Source organism: Lissotriton helveticus, chromosome 1_1 (genome assembly GCF_964261635.1).
Source record: "Lissotriton helveticus chromosome 1_1, aLisHel1.1, whole genome shotgun sequence".
NCBI lineage: Eukaryota > Metazoa > Chordata > Amphibia > Caudata > Salamandridae > Lissotriton > Lissotriton helveticus.
Window position 1 is genome coordinate 1725370060 of NC_136057.1, and position 19078 is coordinate 1725389137.

The window sequence follows — 19078 nt, forward strand, 5'->3', positions numbered from 1 at the left end:
CATTCTATCTTTCCTATACTTTTAGACAGCAAGTCGTTGTAATAGATTGGTAGTGGTGGTGTTTTGATAGGCCTACTGCAAAAAGTAATGTTCTATTTCTTAAAAACATGCTCTTTTAGTTCATTTCAATTTCTGTTGCCCCTTTCCACTTGTAACTGCTTTAGAGCTTTTGGCCTATTAGAGAAACCAAGAGTTGAAACATCAAGACTAAGAACACAGTTTGAATTTGATATGCAGTTTAATAAGAGACACAAGAGAGTTGATAGGTCGCAGCCTTGAGCACCGACAACCAGCAATACCAGGAAATGTCTATGTACATAGGACACCAGGGAGCCAATCAGTCTGCTACACTCATAAAAACAAAGTTGCACTATTGTTGCACATACAAATTATGAATGATTTTTTAAATATATATTGTGGTGAGAAACTAATTGGTGCAAAGCATATTGTGTACATTCAAATGTTGAATAGATAACAACAATGTTTTACTGAATTTTCATGGGCAATCACTGCACCGCATCAGGAAGTGAGAACCAAATCCTACTTCAGACTTTGGCATCTTACACACCATAGGTGGCAAATCAAATATATACTTTGGCCTTTAGTTTCTTTGACAAGGGACAGTCCTAATGATAGTTTTAAGAGGCCCTTGAATGGGTTCTTTCACTCATATGACTTTCACATACAGTGTGTAAAGCAACAGGCTAACAAAAGTTTCCCTGGTGGAAAGGGTGCAAGGATACCAGAGAGGTAGCAGCAATAACTGCTTCACTGGCATAGAGCCTGCACCTCCACCAGCATGTGGAAATGTAAGAATAGCAGCAAAGGGATGAAGGAGTTAGCCCACTGCCATCTCTAGCCTCCTTCCCTCGAATACCACTTCGCTTATGTCCACTCCTGAGCCTCCAGATGAGAGGTTGGCGTCAGTAGAATGTATGTCTGCTTGGTAGCCCAGCTTGTGCAAAGACTGTGTCTAAATGTGGAGTGATACTGATACTGGCAGCTAGAGATCTGAAGGTAAAGTCGGTTGTTGGCAGAGATATGTAGGAGATAGAGTCCAGGGGTCGGTGCTGTTGTCACCAGGCAGAAAAGCTTTTCTTTCACGCAGGTTCATGCAAAGTGCTGACTCAATAGAATTTCTTCTTAGAGCTCGAAGCTGATGAGGCGGCTGCCACCGAGCTGTGGCTTTGGCTTCTGCTACCTCCGAAGCTGTGTCCACCGGCAGCTTGTCCGTGGCTTTGTCCACTGCCACTTGCTCCACTGGCGTGGTGAGCACTGCTGACCACCGCTGCAAAGAAAAACACATCCCAGTCAACCTTATGAAGTGACCTTCCATACCTCGAAAGCAGGGGCAAAACGCAGGGCCCTGCAGCCCCTGTGATGGGAGGTGGGGGCGTCCCAGGGACCGGAAGCCCCCCCCCCCCTCAAGCATCCGTGCAATGTCCGCATGTTCTGGCTAAGTGAAGAGCAGCTACTGCTGCTGCCTCTCGATAGGTGGCGTGTGCCTGGCAGTTTGGCGAAAGCAACAACGTTGCAACATTTACTGGTTTAATGTTGCAATATAGAAAATGCAAAGGAAACAAACTTCACCCGGAGGTATGAGCAAGAACAGAGCGGAACAGAGGGAAGGAGCCGGCGGGGAAGGATACATTACGGAGATATAGGAACAGTCAGGAGAGAGTAAAAGAGACACAATCAAGCAAGAATCTACAAGAAAGAACTGATAAAAAAAGCCGATAAAGAAAGAGGAGAACAAGATTATAAAGTGGTATGTGAGAAAAGTAGCAGAATGTGAGAATAGGCGAGATGTTGGAGAGGAAAGGGAGCCAGGGGATACTAAAAGGAGAAAAGAGAGGCTGATTGGAAGAGAGTCACATGCAGGCTATTAAAAACAAAGGTGGATGACAGACACCGAACAGAGCAGGGAAACAAGAGGAGAGAGCGAGAGAGAAAGAGAGTGAGAGGGAGAGGATGTAAAGTGACAGGAGGGAAAAAGAGCAAAGACAGAGGAAGTGAAAGATAAGAAAGGGAAGTGCAGCCCCTAGGCCCTGATTACGAGGGTCCCAGAAACATAGCGTACACCTAAATAACCTTTTTCCGCTAACTAACAGACCCTTTATCCTAGTAAACAAGGCTCTCTGAGGACTTGTAAAGATAGATTATGGAGGACAAGACTGGTTGGGGTATGGTGGGGGAGCTTGCCCTAGGGACCCCTAAGGTTCTTTTACATCACAGCCCAAGAACACAACATGAGGTGGACACTGATTTTTTTGCATGTCTAAAATATAGTCCTGACCTCATCTGCCACTTGCAAACAAATCACTGAGGCATCTTTGGCTGAAAGGGCTTGTTGCTGGACTTTGGATGCATTCTAAAATAAAGGTGGCATTAAGAAATACAGTAACTTCTTTTAGAGTCTGCTCTTCCACTTGAGATATCTAACAAACAACGAAGAGAACCTTCTTTAAATGACGTTGTTGCTGCTTTAGGGTGGGTGGATAAAGGTCCCTTTAGCAACTTCTATCATTTGGAAAACTATAAGACTTGCTGCCAGTAGAAACGGCTCTATTGTAAGAATCAGCTAATGGGTATTGGTGCAAACAATGTGCATTCATCGAGGGACATCTACCATCATTTTCAAAGGACAAAACCAAAAAGCCATGGTACTTACAGATGCTGACATTATTCTGAATCTCACCAGACATTCTGAAAGATAGAAATACATCGAGTTAGTTATGGCCCTGCGGCCATTGAATTTTCACTTACATGGAACAGCAAGTTGAAATGTTGCATCATGTGTGTCCAGCACTGAAGTTTATCGCTGTACATAGCAGACAATGCACAGAAGTTGAGGCACCGCAGGGGCAGAGCTTTAATAGCTTCACCCTGAATGGCTAATTTGCCAGTACAGAGTTTTGTCCATATCATTCTACTTATCCAAATTATACACACCATGGTGCTTCATGATTCACCTTTCTTCCATTCAGAAATAAATGCAGCTTTTTACTGTAATTTCAAGTTCATAGAATACTTGCTGAACTTTACCTTTAAAAAAATACTATGCCTTATCTTGCCTAACACTGAAGACACTGTTTAAATGTACTGCCTGTCCTTTCTCTTTTAGTTGAAGATTTTTCCACAAATTGGCAAAGGCCGTAGTGCTCCTTAGGGTACTGGTTGTCTGATAAACCGATTATCTTTCTTGAGACAGCATATAACATTGTATTTCTTGGTGGACGTGGCTTATAGGCTTTACTACTTTTAGATTTAATCAATGGTGTATCAGACATAAAAGGGAATGTCATAAATGATGCCACACGTATAGTATTCTGTGAATAGGACACCTTCTCGAAGACCGCCGTTATAAGGACTGCATCATGACAATTGTGCATCTGTGTAGCTGCTCCCTCCCTTATTATTGCATTAACTGGGCAGATGCTGGAAGTGTCCCCAGCTATACGACTGCATAAAGAGCAGAATAGAATGGCCTAGCGGCAAACCTAATCTTTGTTCATTGTATATGGGTACGGAATTGATATGAAGGGAGGGTGCACTGTGCTGCACAGCCTGATCACAACACTGCTGCCGGCCGGTGTGTATGCAAAGAACCATCAGCTGTAGCATTTTGCAAATCCTACTAAAAAGGATAACAGTGGGAGGGGTTTTCAAACCTAGTTCAAAAACAAAATGTCCATTAATACTTGATTATATTATCATATTCCAAGTTCATCTGGCACCTAGACATACTGTTGCACATTCTATAAATTATTTTTAGCCTTGAACCTAAAGGAGACAGCCGTATGTTTCATAAATGGATGGATTTCAGACACTGATCGATTCAGTATTTCACAGAGCTACATTTTTCAGAATCATGATAGAATAGCTGTGAATGTGCTCATTGGTAAACCCCAGGCTTTAGTCACTGCCCAGTGATTACAGATGACATCTTGCTTAGTACTGGCTTCAGGAGTACAGTGGGCGCTTTCATTGACTGTACTAGATTGCGACTTTGTTTACCCGTGGGACTCCAAGCTATGCATTCACCTGCTCTCTTCACACTCCAACAGGGACCTGTAGGTGGCAATTTCTACATCCAAGCCCATCTTGACGTTCATCAGCTCCTGGTACTCCTTCAGTTGGCGAGCCATCTCCTCCTTGGCCTTCTGTAGAGCGGCCTCAAGTTCAGCCAGCTTTTCCCTGGCATCTTTCAGGGCAAGCTCTCCATGATCCTCTGCCTCTACAATAGCACTTTGCAGGCTTGCGATCTGGAAAACGGAAAACATAGCCATGGTGAGATAAGCTTAATGTTCTGAGAGATATCTATTTTCCTGTTAAGTGATAGGAATATCTTAGCTCGTAAAATTAGGAACATCATTCATCATGTAGTTAACCTATGGGCAATTTAGTAATTTCCATAGTATCTAATATAATATGCCTAGGAAACTGACGGACTAAGCAAAAATCGTTCAATTTTTGTCATGCCCAATCAAATGCACGTTTAAGTAACAAGGGGGTTCTCTCTGAGCACTTGAGGTTGTAAGATAAAGAGCAACATAGCAGAGAAAATAACTAAACATGTTCTTATCAGTGGGAAGTGAAAGATGCCCATCTGAAGGGGTAGATTACAGAAAGAAAGAAAAAATGGAAATGCTCCAAGTCAGCAAAAAGAAAGAGCTTGTGGTGTATGTCAAAGGTAAGTAAAGATTTCTCACACTTTTCTATTATCTTAATGAGCTTTTCTCTTCAGAAAGTAAGTCTGCAGATGCCCAACCAGTAAATATTTGCATTAGTGGTTTTGTGGTGCACCCAGGTAGGCAGATTGGTGGGTTCTCTCACTCTCAAGTGTTTTTAAAATTCCATGTCATACCTGTTTTTTCACACTGTCAATTTCCACCTTCATCCTCTGTATTTGCCGGGTCAGGTCTGAGATCTCGTTCTTGGTGTGTTTCAGACTATCGCCATGTTGTCCAGCCACCTCATTGAGCTTCTGGAACTAGAGGGACATAAACAAGATGCAATTGGAAAGAGCCAAAGGAAAACCTCACCTACTTCAAATATTTGAAAGGAACCCCCGTATCTCTAGATCTCCCAAAGTGCAGGAAAATCCAAGCTAAAAATTAAAAAGAGAAATGGTGTATTACGTCATCTAGTATGGTCTTCTCACTATATTCCTGTTGACATGCTTCATATGATCTACCCCAGGGCTGAGATGTTTTAGGTAGAGTAAACATACATAACCTAGGTTTTGGATCACAGACTTCGAATATATTCCAATTGGTCTCGGCCCTTGAACTTTTTGACCTGTGCCAACTTTGAATGGGTTTAGGATTCTTGGGTGCTCCTACATCTTATACTGTGTCCGCTGGATGTCCCTCCCACCTAGGAAGCTGTGATGGATTTTACACCTTAAAACTATCTCCATGTTTTATGTTTGTGGCGCCTTTAATAGATGACTATACCCAGGCAAACACTGTGTGCAGTGGACAGACTGACTGGATTTTCCTTAATTTGTGTATGATATGCTTGCTTCCTTAAATGTCACAATTACGCTGCAATATTAGAGTCCTCGTCCTCATTGTTCATGTTTAGATAAAAAGATAGCAAAGGCATTCTCTTGCCTCATCTCTTAATTTGTGTTTTCTGATCTCGTTGCTCTTCTCACTAATAAAATGCATTTAGGCTTGGCAATAGTAAGAAAAGCCACATTCCATTCAAAGTTTCTCTCCCAATAAACCAGACACATTGATGATATTATTACCACTCGATGCTCGGTTCAGTGCAAATTGCCTGAGCAAGGGATCTTCTCCCTACCTGTGTGTTGAGAAGATACTGTTGAGAAGGAAAAGGTACAGCTGATCTTTGTGTTTGGAGAAACTGGTAAGTGTGGTGAAGAGAATTTAAAAAGGGCACGTTCTCATTTAGGGAGTGTCCTAAATTGTCGATCATTGGTCCACAGTGTAGAGTAAGCGTACTTTGTTAATAAAGGTCTCATACCTTGTTTGCAAATTCACGCTCAGCTTCTTGTTTGCTCCTGTTTGCAATCTCTTCGTATTGAGCTTTGACTTCTGCCAGGACGCCTTTTAGGTCCAACAGCCGGTTGTTATCCATTGAGAGGATGACAGACGTGTCTGATATATGTGATTGCAATTCCGCCATTTGCTGCAAATCAAATGAAAATGTCATTCCAACACAACTTTTAATTTGGTTTAAGCTTCATGTCTATGCTGGAATTTCTATTACCACTGCACCTATCTATGTGATATCCAATCTAACAATATACGTTCCCACTGAGCGACATAGACAACCTCAGCCCCACTTCAAAACATCTGAGTTCATTTCCTATCTAAATAAATAATGGTTCGATGTAATTTGTCACATAGGGATGTGTTTACAATGTCTGAACCCACAAACAAAACCAACTTCAGTAACAGAACAATACAGCAGAATGGGGAATGTACTCCAGTTACAGGAATTCAGTACAGAAGTACTCTATACTACAAAAGTACTGGGTCTAGAAATGTCAATAGAAACTAGGTGAAGAAACACTGGGCAAACGGCCCTGTGAGTGGAAGATCAGTATGGAAATGTGTGGTTTCCTGCCATTGCATGCTCAGTATGGAAGTACCGGAGACAGGATTCCTGTGAAAGGGAAATCTATCCAGGAGTACAGGTAGCTGCATTCTTGTTACAGGAAACTAAGTGCAGGGTTATGGTGACCAGGCTGTGAATCGAGAGAACCTCAGTATAGGCACACTGGAGCCCGTACTGTCGATAGAAACTCATTATAGGATTTGTGGGGTCAAGACTCCAGGGAACAAAAGTTCAGGACTGAGGAAGTACAGAAGTACTGGATCCAAGATATCTGTCCACATACGTTTGATGCAGGTATACTGGAGCCAGGGTATGCAATGAAAACACGCTAAAGGAGTATTGAAGAGAGTTTTCCTATGACGGGAAGAGGGATAAAGCAATACTGGATGCAAGACTCTTCTAGTGTAAGCTCAGTACACTGATACTGTAGACATTATTCCTGGTACAGGAGCTCAGTACAGAAATACAGGAGGTAAGACTACACTGAGTGCAAGCTCAATATCGAAACATTGGTTAACGATGACCTTATACGATATATATTTTTGGTTCCACTCCTCTCTAGATGATGCCTGCTAGATCTCCTTGAGTATTACGTCTCACTCCCTGATACTTGTTAGAGTCATGTTCCTTGTTTTAAATGTTGCTATTGTTACTTCTACTTCTACATGGAATTGTTGTTCTATGTGTGCAGCACCCAGATAATCCAGAGTGACTGAGCACTATAGAAAACTCTCACATAAATAAATAAATAAACAAATAAGTACAACGGTGACTGGATTCTGGTCACTGGAAATTCAGTACATTCCTATGGGAGTCAGGACTCATGTCAACAAAACCTCAGCAGGTGAAAACTGGAGTTAGGTCTATTATCTGAAGCGCAGTACCGCAGTACTGAAACCAGAACACCTGTTGACAGAACAGCAGTAAAGAAACACTAGAATGCAGGAGATGGGCTCTTGTCACATAATGCTCGGTACAGGTTTATGCATTGTAGGTTCATAGGAGTCAGGTCAATAGATGGAAGCTCAGCGCAGACACACTGAAAGAGGACACATTGTACTGGAACCCAAGTCCAGTCATATGCGGCCCAGACAGGACTCTGCTCAGTAAAAACTTTGGCACAGAAATGTGAAATCTAGAAATGTATATCTGATGTAGGGTAGCTATCTAGGCAACCTTAGCACAAGAATATGGGAAATAAAAAATACTAATTAGTGAGGCTTGGCTAGAATTACTGGAGCTCTCCCTCCTGCCAAAGGGAGTTCAGAGCAGGGATACAGAGCCTAGGACTGATGCCAAGAGTGTGGAAAAAGAAGGATGCTGAAACCTGGAACGCTCCCATACTAAAAGAAATAGAGTTTTATGATGAAACCTAAACATTTCTAGTACCACTGCACCTATCTACGTGACATCCAATCTAACAATATACGTTCCCACTGAGGGACATAGACAACCTCAGCCACACTTCAAAACATCTTAGTTATATTCCTATCTAAATAAATAATGGTTCGAAGTAATTTGTCACATAGGGATGTGTTTGCAATGTCTGAACCTTGGCTCAGGAAGTAGTAGTATCCAAAACCAATTTCAGTGACAGAACAATACAGCAGAATGGGAAATGTACTCCAGTTACAGCAATTCAGTACAGAAGTACTGTATGGTGCAAAAGTACTGGGTCTAGAACTGTCAATAAAAACATGGTGAGGAAACACTGGGCAAACGGCCCTGTGAGTGGCAGATCATTATGGAAATGTGTGGTTTCCTGCCATTGCATGCTCAGTATAGAAGTACTTGAGTGATGATTCCTGGGAAAGGGAAATCTATCCAGGAATACAGGTAACTGCATTCTTGTTACAGGAAACAAAGTGCAGGGTTATGGTAACCAGGATTTGAATCGAGAGAACCTCAGTATTGGAAGACTGGAGCCCGGACTGTCGATAGAAACTCATTATAGGATTTTTGGGGTCAAGACTCCTGGGAACAAAAGTTCAGGACTGAGGAAGTACATAAGCACTGGATCCAAGATATCTGTCCACAGAAGTTTGATGCAGGTATACTGGAGCCAGGGTATGCAATGGAAACACTCTAAAGGAGTATTGAAGAGAGTTTTCCTATGACGGGAAGAGGGATACAGCAATACTGGATGCAAGACTATTCTAGTGTAAGCTCAGTACACTAATACTGTAGACATGATTCCTGGTACAGAAGCTCAGTACAGAAATACAGAAGGTAAGACTACACCAAGTGCAAGCTCAATATAGAAACATTGGTTAACAATGACCTTACACAATATATATTTTTGGTTCCTCTCCTCCCCAGATGAAGCCTGCTAGATCTCCTTGAGTATTAAGTCCCTCTCACTGGTACTTGTTAGAGTCATGTTCCTTGTTTTAAATGTTGCTATTGTTACTTCTACTTCTACATGGAATTGTTGTTTTAAGTGACTGAGCGCTATAGAAAACTCTCACATAAATAAATAAACAAATAAGTACAATGGTGACTGGATTCTGGTCACTGGAAATTGAGCACATTCTTATGGGAGTCAGGACTCATGTCAACAAAACCTCAGCAGGTGAAAACTAGAGCTAGGTTTATTATCTGAAGCGCAGTACCACAGTACTGAAACCAGAACACCTGTCGACAGAACAGCAGCACAGAAACACTGGAATTCAGGAGATGGGCTCTTGTCACAGAATGCTCAGTACAGGTTCATGCATTGTAGGTTCATAGGAGTCAGGTCATCAGTCAATGAATGGAAGCTCAGGCAGACACACTGAAAGAGGACACATTGTACTGGAAGCCAAGTCCAGCCATATGCGGACCAGAAAGGGCTCTGCTCAGTAAAAATTCGTCACAGAAATGTGAAATCTGATGTAGGGTAGCTATCTAGGCAACCTTAGCACCGGAAAATGGGAAATAAAAAAGATACTAATTAGTGAGGCTTGGCTAGAATTACTGGAGCTCGCCCTCCTGCCAAAGGGAGTTCAGAGCAGCGATACAGAGCCTATGCTCATGCCAAGAGTGTGGAAAAAGAAAGATGCTGAAACCTGGAACGCTCCCATACTAAAAGAAATAGAGTAATATGATGAAACCTAAAAATCCAGCAAGTCGAAGTTAATTATAAGACAAGAGCAGCCATCATTCCTCTCGATATAAACACAGGTTGGGAAATCTGTAGTTAGAATAAATCTCAAATCGAAAGTCAGTAGTGATATTGTGCATTTAGAAACCCTGTCAATCTAAAATCAATACTCAAATGTGAGTGTTGCAACTTCTGTCAATCTAATCTCAGTCGCAAGTCTTGGCCATGTATCATTTTGGTTGTTGGAGGTTAACAACATATCTGAAGGTTAAAATACAAAAGAAGGGAGTTTACCGCTTCGTAGACCGACTCGAGGAATTGGATCTCTGAACTCAAGGAGTCCACCTTGGCCTCCAGATCCACCTTCTTCATGTAGGCCGCATCCACCTCCTGCGAAAGGAATATGAAGGGTTACGGAAACTGTCCTCTTCTCTTGAACCCTCCAGGTTTATTATTGACTTGTCAGGCCTTGTGCATGCTTCTCTTCATATGGTTCTAAAGAAGCACCCCCCCCCCTCGCTTGTGCATGTATTACCTACCTTCTTGAGCACCACAAAATTGTTCTCTGCTGTGGTTCGCTTGTTGATTTCAGTTTCATACCTGTCGGGATAAGGAAAAGGGAGGTATCTGGTGAAAACAGTAGCTAAGACTTTGAGATGGTCAGCAAGTGAAGCATGCCTAGTACCATGCCTGTCGAGTCTTTGACACCTGCACTGTGCTTGCCACGGGCTCTCTCTCCCTTTCTTCCTTTATTCACCTACATAAGGTTATGTATATAAATGTGTGCATATATATATATATATATATATATATATATATATATACATATATACATGTACATGTGTATATATATATATATATATATATATATATATATACATATATACATGTACATGTGTATATATATATATATATATATATATATATATATACATATATACATGTACATGTGTATATATATATATATATATATATATATATATATATATATATATATATATATATATATATATATATATATATATCCAGCATATGAGTTTAAAGAGCAGGCAATCAAACCAAGCCCAACCCCTTTATATTTGTCTGTAGTCTCTTATAGCACCTCTTTGTGGGCAGATGTGCTTATAAAGATGGTTCTAAAAATTACAAGCTATATAACATGGACTCTATATAAAGATTTTATGAGAAATATTTGGTAGTTAAATATACACTGCATAGTATTTAATTTGGTTTGACTCTGTAGAACCAACAGTGTATATAGAGAATATTTGTTGTACACCCAACTGTAAAAAATACAAGGGTGTCTGAATAAGGAATATTCCAGGTAAATACCCTTACAAAGTTTAGTAAAGTACTTAGAAAGTTTGCGAAGTAGTCAAGCAGTCAGTAGACCTTTTCAACCATCCGTCCTTCCTCGGTTCAGTCAAAGAGCGCCTCATAGTATTGTACCGCATGTGCCTACTGACTCACTCACTCACACATTTTACCTTCTAGTTGGAGATTGTTTTAAGTTCCTTGATTTGAAAACATACATTAAATAGAAATAATTTTCCTTATCAGTCTCATTTACATTTCATGATATTAGGTAGGGTCTAACTAGGTAAACTCTGGTGTACATACTTTTTCTTGTAATCTTCAACCATATCCTGCATCTGCTTCAAGTCGCTATCCAAACGAATTTTGCTACTGCCCAAATTATCTGCATTTCTTCTGAGGCTGTTGATGAAAGCCTCAAACATGGGCTCCAGGATGTCCCTCTTGCTACCACTTTTTTCTTGTTGCTGCAAATAGCGCCATTTGGTCTCGAGCACCTGGTTCTGTTGTTCTAAGAATCGGACCTTAAGAAGAAGAAAAAGGCTATTTACTAATGTGATCGACATAAGTTACAGACCCGAAAAGGGAAAGATGCAAGCACCCACAGCCACTTGCTTTTAGTGCTGTAAATAATGTGTCCAGGGCGCTAAGATTTTTTTAAGCAATGAAGTGAGAAGAATACAGCACTCTCCCATCAGTATTTCTACAAAGGACTCAACATTTCAAAGATAGGGTATTAAAGTTGGAAGCTTACCTTGTCAATGAAGGAGGCAAATTTGTTGTTCAGGGTCTTGATCTGCTCGCGCTCCTCTGTGCGCACCTTTGAGATCTCGGGGTCAATATCCAGTTTGAGTGGTTCCAGGAGGCTATGGTTGACAGTGACCTGCTGGATCCCACCAGGAGGGCATGTTGGGAATCCAAGATCCCCCGGTTTGGCAGCACCAGCACCAAAACCGAGCAGATTTCCACGAACAGCATGGCTGCCTGTGGGGATGGAGATCCTTTTCTTCCCACCGAGGCTGTAGAGGCTTCTGCTGCCGACGCTAGCAACTCCAGAGTGAGAAGCAGAGGAGAAGCTCATTTTCCCTGCACCACCTGCACCACCACCTCCAACAGAAGCGGCACTATAGTTTTTCCCAACTCCACGAGAGGACTGCCTCATGCTCATGATGGCTGATTTGTAAGGGGTGTAGAGTGGAAAGAAACCTTAAGGATGTCCAAGGACAGAGGCAATACTGAAGGAAACTGAACCCCTCTGTTGAATAAACCACAGACGCTGCCCTTTTATCTGTTTGAATTTCTGGGCTTGGTTGCATCAGAGCAAATTGGCTATTTTAATGAAATCATAGGCTTGGCATCGCTGGCAGCGCCCATCCTACTTAACCAGCTAAACGAATCACACCTATAGAATTAAGAAATTGCTTTGCTTGCAGACTTCAATCTCATTCATTTGTGATGTAATCTTTCTGTGTCGAGAAGTAGATAAGATCACTTGCAAAACTCAATTGTGCTTTTATCGGTTATCCAGTGATGTTCTATTAAAGGGCTCTGTTTCTTATAATTAAGAAGGCCCCAGGCTTGTGTCTATGCATCTAGCTTTCTGATTCCCACAGTAGCCTGCTCATGGCACTTAGGATTCCTTGAGCATGAAGGAGAAAAATCTATGTTGCATCCAACTTCGAGATGGCCCCCAGAATAAACACAAAAAATGCTTCATAGGGAATATATTTTGACTCCATGCTCTGTGACCCAGAAAAGTGGGACAAAAAGTGGGTCCTACTGTGTAACCTTTAGGAAGCCTTTTAAAGAAAAGGGTTTTCCTTGTTATTGTGCTCTTTTACTGAGTTCTTAAAATAAATTGACCATTCATTTATTTTTTAAATGAATTCTACAACAACAGTGGGAACTATTGCAGGCATCACAAGGAAATCTGGAGTTTCTGTGCATTATTTTGTGTGAATCAGAGCCATTTATCACTGGTGCCTGGTGTCTAAGATTGCTATTGCAGTTAACATAGTGTGTAGCTATGACTAGTAGTCCACATCACTTATATTACTGTACGACACCCCACTACACTCTACTGTACAACATGGTACTCCAATTTATGACACTTTCCTATATGCTACGGCAATCTACTCTATTGCACTCCACGTCTTCAGTCTACAGCACACCACTCCACTCAATGACTCTTTCCTCCACTCCACACTACCCCACTCCAGTGAAATCCAATCTAATGCACTTATCCTATTCTACACCACTATACTAAACCCTGCTCTACGCTGTTACACTGTCCGACACCCTGTATGCAACTCCACTCTACAACACTGTACTACACTCTATGACACTCTACTCCACTCTAGGATCATACACTCTATGCAACTTGTCTACACTCTATGACAGTAGACAACAATCCACTCAACTTCTCTCTACGATATATGACTCCATTATATAATATGACATGGCACTCCAATCTTTGACACTCTCCTCCACTGTACTCTACGACACTCTGGGCTCTAATGCGATATCGGTCTGAGTTGCCTCCAATCGACATCGCAATAACAATGCGACTGCACTGCAAAGGCATTAAGTTCGGCTTTCCTCTCAGTTTACCTTTGTGAATCGGGGACAACATTCCTGCTGCTCTCATTTTGCTCAGCATTGAGAAAGACTTCTATCTCATGAGTTGGAGATTTCTATTTCAGTTCCTTGAGAAATGTAAGTTTCCAATGCAACTCATGAAGTTGATTTCCTATCTTTATGAAGTCAGCTCAAGTTCTAATTAATGATCAGTGTACTGGTACAGTATTACCAAACAGATGTACTCATCAAGGCTGCCCCCATCCCTCATTCTTTGTGCCCTTTATATTGAACTTTTAGTCCAATATATCTGTTCCCATAATCCAATTCCTCCACCCTTTTTTGGGGGGAGCTGGCATAAATTTGTATGTGGACTCAGCACTGTACCATACACTGAGTTCTCGCAAATAATATAATTTATGATTTGATACGTGTTTTAATTACTGTAATGATTTCACATGGTATATATAACTTAGGCAATATGCCTGGGAATAGTCAGTGCAAGGAGAAGTGGCAAGTTATAGTTAATGTAGTGTGGCAAGTGAGGTGTTGGCTAGGCTGTGTATGGAGGTACACAAATATTCGTTTAAAGGTTATGTGTAAGTATGAATGTGAGTTAGAAGCATGATGTATAGTAATGTGAAAGGAGTGCATAAATGATAATTTCAACAAAAAAGTATGTTTTGAATTTGTTATGGTTGTGTAATTTAAGGTGTGTTTGGCAGACATAAGACATCAATAAATGCAAAGTGGCACATAAATAAAGTTTTCCTAACCATAACTTATGTTTTACCTTTGTTTTTTTGTGAATCTCTCTTTCGGTTTCTTTTTCTTTCTCTCTCTGCATTTCGAGATATATATATATGAATGTATATATATATATATATATATACATATATATATATATATATATATATATATATATATATATATATATATATATATATATATATATATATATATATATATATATATATATATATATATATATATGTATATATATATATATATATATATCTTTTTTTAAAAAAATGTTTACATCCAAAGTGATCCTTCAAACCCTGTTTTGCGCTCGACTACTGGTGCTCAGCATAGGGGCCGGATCATGGCCCAAACAACAATTTTACTCCAATGATGCGGTACGCAGACTTGGGTGATTTTCAGCTCGGTTTATTTAACAACAACTCTAACCAACGCGTTTCAGCCTGACCTCGGCTTTGTTCACGGTAAGTGAGTGATCATTACTTTTTACTTTTATATCCTGTCTTCCATTATGGGGCATTATGGGATATGTAGTGCAGTTACACATTTACAATTATTTACAATTTAGTCCAGGCACTGGGTTCTTTTTACATGCATGATTTTTTATCTGTATTGCCTTTGTATAGTTCGTGGGTTTAGTACCCGGTTTCTTCATTGGTCGACAGACTCAATATTGATGTACTTGTTACAATGTCTCTTGGATGTAACGATGCGTTTTGGTCACCGCCACTGCATGTTTTTCTCTTGTTGACAGTTTTAAGTTCATCCTAGTTTTTGGTATTTTGCTAATGCTGTGATATTTTGATTTATATCTTGATTTCTTGTGGTTTTTTAAGGGTATAGTACCTTATCACTCTACCAAGTCTATGATCATTAGATGTTGTTGCTGTTCTTCAATTACTCGAGATGTACATAAAGTTCTTCGTCATTGTTCATGCCTCGCGGTAACTTTGGTCTTTAATCTGATGATGAGGCGTGACTCCGCCTGCCTCAGCTTTTTCCGTCTGTCGCCTCCTCTTTCGTTTGGTTTTATCATGAGAATACCATAATATGTCATAGCTTTCCAATTGCTGTTTTTACACGATGCCATGTGCTTGGCAGTTGCATAGGACATGTCCTTGTTCTTCACTGCTCTTATGTTCTCTAATATTCTTTTCTTTAGCATACATGTTGTGCTTCCAATGTATTGTTTCTTGCATTCACATTCAATGATGTATACCACATGTGTGGATGTACAATTGATGTTTCCTTTTATTGTTGTAATTTTACCATTTGGTTCCTCAAAGCTGTTTTTGTTTTGTCGAATTTTACAGGCTTTGCATACATTACATTTTCTGAAGCCTTCTTGTTGATTGGTGAGCCAATTGGCTTTTCCTTTGGGATTTTTTGTTTCAAAATGGCTTTTGACTAGTTGGTCTCGTATTGATTCCGTTTTTCTGTAGCTAAATAATGGGCCATCTCCTAGCATTTCTCCAATATCTGGATCATTGGATATGAGATGCCAATATTTCCTGATTTTTGTAGCAATGATCCAACTCTCTTTGTTGTACGTGGTTATGAATCATGGTGGACTTTGTGTCACCTTCAGCGTTTTATCTTTCTGTTTTAGGATATCTGATCTGGATTTGTTTGCCACTCGTTTTTTGCTTTTTTCCAGACTTCTTTCATTGTAGCCTCTAGCTTTTAATCTGTTTGCTGTTTCTTCTATTTTTTCCTTTGCATCTGATTCTTTTGAGCAGTTTCGCTTCATGTGAATGAACTCGCCATATGGTATGCTCGCAATTAATGGCTGAGGGTAGAAGTGGGTGCCGTGGAGTATGCTATTGGTTGCTGTTTGCTTTTGAAATAGAGTCGAATAGATTGTTTCATTTTCAATAAAGATTTTCAAGTCCAAGAAATCTATTTATTTTTTGCTTGTTGAGCATGTGAATTTCAGGCCCACTTCATTTTGGCAAAGTTTGGAAAAATAGTTGTTGAAGTCCTGTAGTTTACCGTTCCAGATTAAAAAAAGATCGTCTATATAACGGACCCATAGAAGGATTTTATCTATGTCCGTTTGATTGATTGGATCCCACGCAATTGTTTTCTCCCACCATCCCATTACAATGTTCGCATAGTTCGGCGAAAAGGAAATGCCCATGGCCGTGCCACATTCCTGTTTGTATAACTGGTGATTGAATAAGAATACATTATTGGTGAGGCAAAGCTCAATCATGTCCATGAGCATGTTTGCATGTTGAAGTTCCTTTACATTCCGTTGTTTGAGGAACTATTTGCAGGCTTTCAGGCCAATTTCATGTTCAATTGACGTGTACAGCGATACTACGTCAATTGAAGCCAGCAGCTATTCTTCGTCCCATGTGGTGTCATTTAGGATCTTTAGGAAATCACTTGTATCCTTGATATAGGAGCTCATGTCTTTTGCAATTGGTGCCAGATAGATGTCGACATATTGAGAAACATTCTCGTTGAGGCTGTCACATGATGACACGATCAGCCTGCCTGGGGGATTGATTAAAGTTTTGTGTATTTTTGGCAGGAAATATATGGTAGGGATTACCGGAAAATCTTTAGATAGGAATTTGAGCTTATCCTCATTGAGTAATCCTTTGTTGCGCCAATCTTGTAAGCGTCTGTTTAGCTGTATTGTCATTGCATTGATAGGATTATTCTCTAATTTTCGATAATTTTTTAGGCTTATTGAGTTGTCTCATTGCTTCCTTTACATAGTCCTGAATATCCATCAGGACTATGTTGCCCCCCTTGTCTGCAAGTTTGATTATAAGATTTGCATCTTCTCTCAATGATGTTATTGCTTTTCTTTCTTCTTTTGAGAGATTTTCTCTTTTATTTGCGTTTCGTGTATTCCTGATTTTTTCGATGTCTTCCACGACTGCTTCCGAGAATTAATAAAATTTATTTCCTGGTGACAGGATTGGGCAAAATCTGGATTTTCGCTTTAAGCCACTTCCGACTCTCTGATCAGATCTTTCGCCTAAATGTTCCACTATTTGTGTTTCCGTGATTTCATCTGTGTTTGAATCATACAGCAAACCAAAGATGTTTTGAAGGTCCGGTATTTCTTCTATTCTCCAGTTGTCATTTTCATTGGTTTGATCTTCAGCATTGGGTTTTGTGTTTGTTCTTGATTGACGTGCATGGATTTTGGCCAATTTTAATTTGCGTATATATTTGTACAGGTCAATTCTAATTTGAGTTCCATCAAAATGTTTTTCAGGACAAAAAGAGAGGCCTCTGTTTAAAAGGGTTGTTTCTTCTTTGGTCAGAACATGGTTGGATAGATTTATGATTAAGTTTTCTATTTCCGATTTCTTAGAGGGTAGACTCTTCTTTTGTTTGCCTCTTCGGGTTTTTCTGGTCTTTGTGTCAATGTTTGTTGGCTTCTTCCTTGGTTTTGGCTTTGGTTTCCGCGACCCCTTCCTCTGGACATTGACGGGAGACTTGGAGAGGGATCTAGAGTCTTTGCAAGTGTGGTTAACGGATAGGCTGAATGATCTAGCCCCTGAGATGGCCCCTCGACTAACACCTAGGCGGGTCTCGGCCCCTTGGTTCACTGAAGCACTATCGGCCTCTCGTCGGCCGTGCAAGGTGGCGGAAAGGGTATGGCGGTCTCAATATGATCCCGTGGCCAGGCTTACCTATAGGACAGCGGTTAAAACATACCATCGGGATATTCTCCTTGGAAAGAAAGATTACTTGGCAAGGAGGATAGAGGCCACTTCAAACTCCTGTAAAGAGATCTTTACGATCGTCAGGGAGTTTACTGCCCAACGCGCCAATTCGACCCAGGCTGCTCCCTCTGAGCCGTGGGTCTCTGCCCTTGCCAATTTCTTTACCACCAAGATCAAACTGATTCAGGATTCCTTTCCCTCGAAGGCGGTTGAAGGACCCCCTAGTTCTGAGGACGGCTCTGTTTTGGTGGCCTCGGTAGGTCCAGTCCTAGCAGATTTTCTGCCAATTTCTGTTGTATCCTCATTGGCACTTATGGCCAGTCTTAAATCTGGGTCGCCTCTTGACCCTTGTCCGGCCAAATTTTTGGCTAAAATGGCTGAAGTGGTGAATCCGCTGGCAAACCCACTCTTGAACCTCTCCTTGAGTCGGGGGGTGGTACCACAGGCCTGGAAACAGGCGAATGTGATTCCCCTCCTCAAGAAACCTGGCCTAGACCCTGAGGTTCTGGCCAACTATAGGCCCATTTCTCTTCTCCCTGCGTTGGTTAAGATCCTGGAGAAGCATGTGCACATCGTGCTCTCCAATTTTCTGGAATCGTACAATCTGCTGCACCCTACTCAATCTGGCTTCCGCCCCAATTTAAGCACGAGACGGCGCTCTTGGAGGTGTCTGAGGCCATTAAAGAGGTACTGGACTCGGGGGGCAAGTCTATGCTTGTATTGCTAGATTTGTCGGCGGCTTTTGACACCGTCCCCCATCAGGGTCTCCTCGCCAGACTCCATCAGATCGGTCTGAGGGGGACGGTGTTCAGCTGGTTTAAATCATTTTTGGCTGGCCGTCGACAAACGGTCTGGGTCCCACCCAGCTCTGCCGTGATGCCGCCTTTGGGAGTCGGAGTTCCGCAGGGCTCTGTGTTGAGCCCGACTCTCTTTAACATCTTTATGACCCCTTTGGCGGCACTGGCTGAGTCTTTTGGGGCCCAGATCGTTTCCTATGCCGACGATACCCAGCTCCTCTTTATGTGCAGGAAAGGAGAAGATTTTGATGGAGAGAGTATCC

The 19078-nt window shown here is 41.2% G+C and overlaps 1 protein-coding gene across 1 annotated transcript; it reads right to left on the reverse strand.

Moving 5' to 3' along the window:
* Positions 1-219: 219 nt before the first annotated feature.
* On the reverse strand, positions 220-12249 carry LOC144833377 (keratin, type II cytoskeletal 5-like). Its single transcript, XM_078689161.1, has 9 exons — positions 11742-12249; positions 11294-11511; positions 10213-10273; positions 9968-10063; positions 5995-6159; positions 4868-4993; positions 4045-4265; positions 2672-2706; positions 220-1288 (listed from the first exon to the last, which is right to left on the reverse strand). The coding sequence occupies exons 1-9, from the start codon at positions 12153-12155 to the stop codon at positions 1128-1130; spliced, it is 1497 nt and encodes a 498-aa protein (XP_078545287.1). The 5' UTR covers positions 12156-12249; the 3' UTR covers positions 220-1127.
* Positions 12250-19078: the final 6829 nt, after the last annotated feature.

Excerpts from the sequence above, each read along its gene's own strand:
- LOC144833377 (XM_078689161.1), bottom strand. The coding sequence starts at position 12,155 with ATGAGCATGAGGCAGTCCTCTCGTGGAGTTGGGAAAAACTATAGTGCC. Across the intron at positions 11,512-11,741 it reads TTGCCTCCTTCATTGACAAG|GTCCGATTCTTAGAACAACA; the intron begins GTAAGCTTCCAA and ends CTTCTTCTTAAG. Across the intron at positions 2,707-4,044 it reads TTGGAGTGTGAAGAGAGCAG|AATGTCTGGTGAGATTCAGA; the intron begins GTGAATGCATAG and ends TCTATCTTTCAG.